Consider the following 9,745-nt stretch of genomic DNA (forward strand, 5'->3'; position numbering starts at 1 on the left):
AATGATGCTAAAGCTGAAACTCCAGTACTTTGGCCACCTCATGTGAAGAGTTGACTCATTGGAAAAGACTGTGATGCTGGGAGGGATTGGGGGCAGGAGGAGAAGGGGACGACAGAGGATGAGATGGCTGGATGGCATCACTGACTCGATGGATGTGAGTCTGAGTGAACTCCGGGAGTTGGTGATGGACAAGGAGGCCTGGCGTGCTGTGATTCATGGGGTCGCAAAGAGTCAGACACAACTGAGTGACTGAACTGACAAGGCCTAAGGAAACAGAAGATGGAGACAGAGATACAGAGAATCTGAGACAGTGCCAGATGTTGAAGACTGGCAAAGAAGATCTAAGATTATAAATAGTAGACATCCTTGAAGAAAAAACAAAAGGCAAGGGAACAAAATATTCAGTGTTATAATTTTTTAAAAAGTCTCTGAAATTAAGAAAAGACTACAAAATATAAGCCAAAGAAAACACAGTAAATGTGAGAATACCAAACCAGAATGACTAAAAATAAGAGTTACTCTAGTAAAATTACTAGAAGGGAGGGAGGGAGGAAGGAAGGAAGAGAGGGAAGAAGGAAAACGAAAAGAAAAAGAAAGAAAGAGAAAGAAATGCTATGAATGTCTACAGTAAGTAAGTGTCTCGTGAGGGAAACAGAGGTGAATTACTGGGAAACTTTGAGAGCAATGCTCTGTGTCAAAATAGAGCAAAGAAACACACTCAGGTAAAGAAAAGATGAGTCAAGGGTTTTATATTCAGGAGGAATGCCTTTCAATTATAAAGGGCACAGATAAATCATTATTCAAAAGCAAGAAGCTGGTGAAGATGATTCCTGTGAGTCCTCCCTGAGGAACTCTACTAGAGAGCAAGCTTCAGGCATTAAACAAACAGAAGGATGCTGACGTTAAGACCATCATAAACATTAAACATATAGTTTACTTGTAGAAGACTAAATGAGGACTAAGAGGAGAAAACGTCAAAGATGTAACCAGCATATGGTCAGAAGGTGTGGATATAGTACAATTGCAAAAAACTGTGGGAATGATGAAAGCATAATGCAAAAAACTTTTCAGTAACTGTATTTGTTATGGTAATACAATTATTATTATTTTGAGACGATTATATATAATACAGAATAAAGTAAACCAGTAATTATGGAATATTCTTATCCAATCATCCTCTGTAAACTTAAAAACTAAGATTATTTTTTGTTTATGTATTTTTCGGCTGCACCACACAGCACACGGGATCTTAGATCCCCAACCACATGCCCCCTACAGTGGGAGCACAGAGTCTTAACCACTGGACCACCAGGGAAGTCTCTCGAACTAACATTTTGATTGTGAAAGAAAGGAGATACAAATAAAGTATGGAATCCAAGTAGAAGAACCCTGTAGTTTGAATTTAAATTGGAGATTAATATGAGCACCTAAGGTATTTTATCTTAAAATTTATAAATACTTACATAGATAAATAGATAGATTTATAGATAGATAAATAAATAAATAACTCCCTGGCTATGTTTAAAAAGAAGCCTAAAAACAATGACCAGCCTGGAAGCAGTAAGCACCCTTAGCACCCAGACTGCAGTCTTGAAATACCATTTTCCACAAAGAAAAACCACCTTAATTCCAGGTTTGGGGGGAAAAATGTACTAGATAATCCTAAAATCATTACTAGGCTAGAGTCAAAAGATTCAGGAGCCACGTGAAGAGGTTCTTACTGTCCAAGGAGTAAACTTTGAGTTTCTACAAGGAAAATAATTACAAAAGACTGACCCAAATATGCTTAAACCCCTAAGTTCATATTTTTTTTTTTAAATAATTGGGCAGTTTCAGAAGATCATAGGTCATCAATTCATTATCTTGAAAAATGTTAAATAAAAAGAATGAAGCATTGAATCTTCTTTTCCTTTATGAACTACACCATTGTTTGAATAAATCATGCTGGTAAGTCACTTCAGTCGTGTCTGACTCTGTGCAACCCCATAGATGGTACCCACCAGGCTCCCCTGTCCCTGGGATTCCCCAGGCAAGAACACTGGAGTGGGTTGCCATTTCGTTCTCCAATGCATGAAAGTGAAAAGTGAAAGTGAAGTCGCTCAGTCATGTCTGACTCTTAGCGACCCCATGGACTGCAGCCTACCAGGCTCCTCCATCCACGGGATTTTCCAGGCAAGAGTACTGGAGTGGGGTGCCATTGCCTTCTCCATGAATAAATCATAGATGATGGGAAATGTCTCTATAAAAATATTCCAATTAATAACTGATACAGAAATGGCAGAAATAAAATACTATGATTTTGTGAAGTCCTGATGCACCGGTGAACTTTGGCACTGAGTGTCAACATAGCTGCTAATATCTCTAAAGGCAAAACAACCAGATATTGGGTTGGCCAGAAAGTTTGTTTGGGGTTTTCCCTAAGGTGGAAAAACCTGAACAGACTTTTTGGCCAACCTACTACGATGTGCTTCCCAGCGGAAAAAAAATGCCTTTTACAGTCTCGCCAAAGGGACTGACCATGAATCTGACTGAATCTCTGGGATGCAGGGCCATTTTGCAGGAAATAGAGGAGAGAGGAACACAGCGAACTGCACCATGGGTGAGCAATCTGGACTGTGGGAAAGTCCATAGGTCAGACGCTTTTAACAGATTAAGTGTAAAGCCAATAACGAATGGAGGGAAAACCTGTGGACTGAGAGATTCAAAGTAAACATGCAGTTTTCAAATGGGCCAGACAAAACTGGACCATCTAGGGACATACAAACTCCTGCGACAGACTGTAAAGAAGCAGGAAACATGACTGTAAACACCATGGTAGTGGTCACCTTGGGAGCAGGGGAAGCAGGGTGGGATGAGGCAGGAGGACGGACTCCTGGGATGACCAGCAGGTTTTAATTCTTTATCAGAACAGTGGTTATGAGGATGTTCAATCATTAAGCAATATTTGTATTGTGGGGATTTCTAGATCTGTTTTATCTTAAACAATTAAAAAAAAAAAAAAAGTGACCTTTTCCAGATCCCTCACCTGTGCCTTGGCCAACTTCTTTTCCAGAAGGTCCCGTTCCCGCTCCGTTTGCTGCAGACGTTTATTAAGCTCCACTATATCTCCCTTGAGTGACGCCAGGGCTGCCAAGTGGAGCTGCAGTGACAAGAGGAAAGGAGTACAAGGTTAGACCCTTTGGCAGAAACTCACTTCCGTCCCTTCATTCTCTGTGATTAGTGTGATCACAAAGAAAAGGTGTCATCTGCAGCCAGACACCTTGGGTGATTTTAATCTCAGGGGACAATGGACAGAAATCAGGAGTCTTACCGCCAAGCTGGGTTATCTGTCACCCTGAATGTACCAGGGAGAACCCTATTAAGTGTGGGCGGTAGGACCTAACTGGGGGTGGTCTAATTAAACAGGGAGCAAAGCTGCTCGTCCTATGGGCTTTCCCTGAATTACTCAGCAAGGACGAGATTAAGCACTGGTGTGGACTGCCTGATTCTCAAGAAGCAAGGCAAAGGCAGGATCAAATTAACTTTTACCTTTGGGAACGTATGCAAGTTGAATGGAGCAATTCAATTTTTTCAAATTCAATCACTGATATTGCCATGTATCCAGACAGCCCAAGGGGCTGAGTAGTAAGAAAAAAATGCGAGAGCTCATTGTTTCCAGTGCTCTCCTCCTCCTCCTCAGGTTGACCCATTAACTTTCTGGCTAGCTCCTCCTTCCTCATTGACCCCCACCCCCAGACAGTCTAGAAGACTAGATGATGCTTCTGGCCTCTCTGAGCACAACCAGAGCTCTGATAAATCATGTTACAGAGAGAAGCTGAGAATCCCTTGCTGTACCTTTTTTCCCCAGCCAACCCTCTCAGAATAAGCAGAGTGAGAAAGAACGTTCTTCAGCAGATGAGCGAGTGCACCATGCGCTTCCAGGATTTCAACCTGCTCAGCTTTCAGGTTCTGCTCATTGAGCTTGGGATGCACACATGCTCGCCACCCACGTGCCCGCTGTGCTGTGCAGGCAGACGGCTGGGCTCGTTTTTAACACCTGTTCAACCACGCTCCCGAGCAACACCTGCCCACCTTCCCTGCCCCGAGTCACTACTTCTCTGTCTTCACTGTTGATCCGGGGTGGAGCTCAATCGATGTGACACTTGGGTAAGTGAGGACAATCAGAGCAAACACTCCCTCTTTATAGGAATTTTGTAGCTTCTGCCAGGAGGCTCCAGAGTACGGAGTGAGTAGATAAATGTGACCTTACAAGATGGACACTGCCGCGGTATACAACTCCACCTCAAAGATCTTAATTTCAGGTTTAGAAACAGGCTTTTTTTCTGCAGCCTGTCTCTCTACACTATCTGGTGGCTTGGGAGGCTTGGGGGAGAGTGCATAGCTGAGAAGGAGATGTAGGGCAGAGCTAGGGTTTCATAGCAGTTGTTTGTGAGACGACCACAACAGTGAGTGCACCTTCACTTATTGCGTGAGGGCTGCAAACCAACAGATCAATAACAGAGTTGAAATCAAGAATCCTTGAAATTTAAAAAAGGAAATGTCAGGCCATCTGGCAGTTATTTGTCTTCTCATGCAGGGCTAAGGCTGCTCAGAAAAGGTCACTTTACGTTTCAGATACAGGGTCTGTGTGATGAATTCTCAGCAGAGGTACCACAGTGTTCCCATTGTACAATTTTGGGGAGGCAGCTTGGCTCCCAGTGTGGGGAGAGGGACGCAAATTCAATCCCTTACATAGCTGGGTTCCCCCTTCTGCCTTTGAACTGTCAATCTGAGAATGTTCCTTCTGCGACAGACACTGTGGTCTGTTACGCAATTATGTCCTGTCTTGGGAGAAGACTCACCTCCTCACCTTTGACAAGAAGGATGAAATACATGAAGAGCTCATGTGTTCTTTAAGAAATAAGGGAGTGGAAACAAGAATCCCAACTATGTGAGCCTAGATAGACCTCTTCTCTTGTCTATCTCCCCTCTTACTTCTGGGCCAAAGGGCTGCACACAGGAATTGTGGGGGAGATTTGGGGGAGGGGGAAAGCTGACAGAGGAGACTATATAGGCCACAGAGACCTTATGAACTGGGCCCAGATAGGGAGACCAACAGAGATGTTATCTCTACCACAGTACAGGGGCAGAGGAGGTTCAGTGGGATGTGGCTGAGGAGGAGAGTCATGGACTTAGAGACAATAACACCAGCTCTCCAAATGGCCAGAGGATCCATCAGATGTGCTTGTGGGGAGAGTCTCTTCGCTTCCTTGGTTGGCAAATGCTATCCATGAAATGAGACTAGATCAGTGGTTCTTAACTTGAAGATTCCTTAAGAATCTCATGAATGGGATAGGCCTTTCTTCTAGAGAGGAGAATAAACTTGGTGTTTATGCAGTGTTCCCCTCATCAACATGATGAGGCACTCTGAAGTCTATCGATGAACTCCAAACTAAGAACCATCTGGACTAGAAGCTAGATCTGTGATCCCACCTGTGGTGCAGACAGTGTCATGTGTCATGGCCACAGACGCCTGGGTGGGGCAGGTCCTTGGCACAAGACGTCTCCCACATCTGTAGGTGAGGATCTGAAACCCAGAGACTGATTGCTGACCTCAAGTCTCATGGAGAGCTTAGCACGAGAACTGAGGCCACGGGGACCTTTCCTCACTTGGCAGTGTTGTACGTGACAGTATGTTCAGTTTAATTTGAATTAATACTTTATTTAAAATATTTCTTCTCAGTGTTACATGGCAGCCTGAATGGGAGGGGAGATTGCAGGGGAATAGACAGCTGTCTATGTATGGCACTGCTGCTGCTGCTGCTAAGTCGTTCAGTCGTGTCCGACTCTGTGCGACCCCTTGGACGGCTGCTTACCAGGTTCCTCTGTCCACAGGATTCTCCAGGCAAGAACACTGGAGTGGGTTGCCATTTCCTTCTATGAAACTATCACACTATTGTTAATTGGCTATGCCCCAATACAAAATAAAAAAAAACTTTTAAAAAGAAATATTTTGAGGAAAAAAACAGATGAATATATAACAGAAAAATAAACTAGAAAGATGGCATTCTAACTTTTTGGTGGAGGCCTCTTGGTGGTTTCAAACCTTTTTGGGATAGTTTTTAATACATTTTTGTTTTTCTTTTTTAGGAGATAGAGGCTTCTGTGTTAAAGAAACAAGAGTTATGATAGTGTCTTCTGCAGGTGAAGGTTGTAACATAAAAACCATAGACATTTTCTATTTTCCTTCCCTGCTGCATTTTCGCTCCCTGTCCACCAGCAATTCTGATAGAAGGCAAAACTTAAACCAGGTAGAATGGACACACTTTGCTTACTGTCACTGACATGCGTTTAGCAGAAGCTAACTACAAAGGCTGGGAGGTGCAGTGGGGAAAAGTTTGCCTACAAGTTGCAAGATGAGTTGCTAAGGATCAGGCTGACCGACCCCTCTCTCACCCCCATGACTGAGTATGGGCCAAGTTCTGTTCCTAGCGTCAGAGAGCAAGAAAATATACGATGTTTGGAGTCTGTACTAGGCTCTTTCCCAACACACCCTTCTCTTAATGTTCAGGAACAAGATCCCGCTTTTTGATTGGTCACACTCCTGACCAGTTAAAATATCCCAGTTCTCGGGCTCCTTGGCAGTTGGAGCTAGGTGTAGCCATGGGACAAAGCGCTAGCTAAGGAGACAGAAGCCGAGGTATACGGGATTTCTCGGAAAATCTTTTTGAGGAAGGTCATGTTTTTCTCTTCCTCCAGCTTTGCTGCTTGGTATATTAACATGATGGATGGAGCTCCGGCAGCCATCTTGCTTCAGAAAGAGGAGGTCCACACTCTAGGCAGTGGAAGGTGCCGAAACAACTGTGTAGACCCTACCAGCTCTGAATTGGCTAACTCCAGACTTCATAACACAATAGCAAGAACAGAACTTCTGCTGTATAGACCACTATTATGTGGAGATATCCTTGCAAATGAAGTGGATTAATTTACAAAGAACCAGATAAACTTGGATTCACATCTCATTTGTTACTTGTTGAATTGTCTTTGAATAGCTGATTTCATCAGTTTGTGATGGGGCTGTCAAACAGGCAAAGAAGATGCCATCCATAAAATGACCAGCACAGCATGTGAAGCCAAGTGACCAGCAGTGTCTGGAACCAAGTAAGCACTCAACGAACATGCACTTCCTCTTTCCCTGCCACTTTCTAAGTCACCAAGTTTCAAGTCAACTATCTTCTCAGACTAAGCTTCACTCTAGGTAGTGAGAGGTACATTCAGACGAGGAAGTAACACAGTCCTGTCTTGGAGGCTCACTTCCCGGTGGTTAACAGCACAGGAACGAGAGGCCGCAGCTGGTTTGTGGATTCTGCTGAAATCCCAAGGCTTTAAGAGCTGACTCTCAAGCATCTTAATTCTCTGTGAAATTTTAACCCAAGGCCTTTCAGCAGTATTGCAATGGGATCATGACACTTCCTTATACAATTTTGGGTCTAGCACGTGAAGGATATAAATCCACACATACTTCATATTTCTGGAGATAAAAGATTCTGATTCCCTAAGCTGTTTTGAGCCCAGCTTCACATTCATTTTACAGAGTGTATCCAAATGAAAGTAAACCACCTGGAAATCTGGCTTCAAGACAACTGTCAAAATGGTTGTTATTTTTGGATGAAATATTACTTGACTAATACTTCACAGTTCAGCTGGCGGTAAAGACAAGCTTGTGTAGCATCTGACAGATAAGGTGTCCAGCTGCCGGGGGCTGAGCGGGGAGCATGCAGCGCCTTGGTGACAGCCTCTCCTAGCGCTGTTCCTGGGCTCTGTGGATAGATGTGCTTCCTGTTAGCCATTAGCCAAGAGACAAAGGGCTTCCCACTTCCTAAGACGCCCTTTTAAGCCAGCAACACAATGACTCTAATGAGCCCCCAGGAGCCTCGCTGTGTATGTATGGTTATACGGTGCTTCTTCATCTTGCTACTACTGACAATAAAAACAATGGAACACATGCTGGCTCTTTCCTGACCACTTGGCACCCTCCTATGCATTACCCCACTGGGTCTCCATCACATCCCACCTCTGGCCTACAAGGAGGCTATGATTCCCCATGTGCTAGGAACAAGTATTTTTCCCAAGGACCACGGTGGGTGAAAGGGTCCCAGAATGGGGATCGAGGCTGTCAAACTCCAGGTGAACATTTTATCCATCTTTCTGGGACTTGGGTCTGCTCTTTTACGACACTGCCGTCAAAGGGACCAAAGGCTTCCACAGTTTCACCTGAAACAGAGGAATGAGTTCATTCCCCAGTTTCCATCCAAAGACCTCAGAGCACTGACAGTGAGATGGCTGGGCTGGCCTCCCCCCACCGCATGGGCAGTCAGCTCACTCAGAGCAAACTGTGCTTGTTCATTCTCTCCCCCGTCCTTGGTCTGCTGATGCGACACGCTCCTGTAAGCCATTCACTGCCGGGGAATCAATTTCCTTCCCACCAGTGATGATGGGAACATCCACCCTGGCCAGATGCCCTCCAGCTACAAGGCATTTACAATTTTTGTTCATGTGCCAACCTCTTTGACTTAGTGAACTGTTCTTTTCCTTAAAGGGGAAGAAGTAAGGGCAACTGACCTTTATTGAACACACATTCCTTTTTAAAAGAAACAGACTTAAAAAAATTTATTTAAAACTAACAATAGTTAACCCACTATATGCTGAACACATATTTTTTTTTTTTTTTGCTTTTGTGTAATAAAGTTTTATTAAAGTATAAAGGAGATAGAGAAAGCTTCTGACATAGGCATCAGAAGGGGGCAGAAAGAGTACCTGCTTGCTAGTGTTAGGAATGGAGTTATATACTCTCCAATGAATCCAAAGAATGTCTGGAGGTTATAAAGACCTCACCAGACCTACTCCTATAATTTACATTTTAAGATAACAGAATTAGCCAGAAGGTTTAATCCAGAGACTGTCCTCAGGCAGGACACATTATTGTTATATAATCCTTGTAAACACCAGACCTACTCCCATAATTTACATTTTAAGATAACAGAATTAGCCAGAAGGTTTAATCCAGACACTGCCCTCAGGCAGGATATATTATTGTTATATAATCCTAAGGAATGTAGAGGGAAAAAAAGATTTGTCCTTTCTTCCTCCTTGAGAATTCCAGACCCCTCTCTCCTTGGGGACCCCTAGACTTCTTATCAACCTGCCTAGGAGATGACTCTCTCATTCCCCCCTTTTCTTTCAGAAGAATTATGTTGCCAAGGGAAAGGGGCATTGTTTTCATTCCATAACTACTTCCTGCTGCTTATGGGTGTAGTCCTTAAATTGTTGAGGCAACATATTCTCCTAACCCTCATATTGAGGGTCTCTGATCCAGGGGCCCCAAGTAATAGATGGAGGAGGCTGTGGCACTCATAGGAGCTTGGACAACCATTTGTAACTTAAAAGCTTTTAGACAGAAAATTCCATTATACAGTTACAGACATAAGGCAAAATATTAAACCAAGTTAAAATCAAAATGAAAAGTCACATTATGTCCATAGTTACATCAGTCCATCTTAAGGTTGTTAGATGTCATCAGTTTAAGAAGAGGTATCACACGCGATTGTTGTTGAAGATATTCGCAGACTTGGAGAAAGTCTTTTCCTTGAAGTGGAGATGTCCACCAAGGGAAGCCTTCCACTGACGAAGAGGGGAGCACTCCACAGACCCAGCAGTTAGACTGATTGTGGAATTCAGTGTAGGAGTGAGCCCAGGACAGGAGGGC

The 9,745-nt window shown here is 43.6% G+C and overlaps 1 protein-coding gene across 4 annotated transcripts in view; it reads right to left on the reverse strand.

Annotated features, from left to right (window-relative positions):
- Positions 1-9,745, reverse strand: part of MCC (mutated in colorectal cancers) — a 318,792-nt gene that overhangs the window by 125,403 nt on the left and 183,644 nt on the right. For all 4 annotated transcript variants that reach the window (XM_010848367.1, XM_010848366.1, XM_010848368.1 and 1 more), the window contains exon 2: positions 3,026-3,139. Coding sequence is in view for 1 of the 4 variants with exons in the window: in XM_010848365.1 (XP_010846667.1) it covers positions 3,026-3,139 (114 nt within the window). In the remaining 3 variants the exon portion in view is untranslated. The remainder of the gene's footprint in view (positions 1-3,025; positions 3,140-9,745) is intronic.

The sequence above is a fragment of the Bison bison genome, unplaced genomic scaffold, assembly GCF_000754665.1.
Source record: "Bison bison bison isolate TAMUID 2011002044 unplaced genomic scaffold, Bison_UMD1.0 scf7180017864264, whole genome shotgun sequence".
NCBI classification, from domain to species: Eukaryota; Metazoa; Chordata; class Mammalia; order Artiodactyla; family Bovidae; genus Bison; species Bison bison.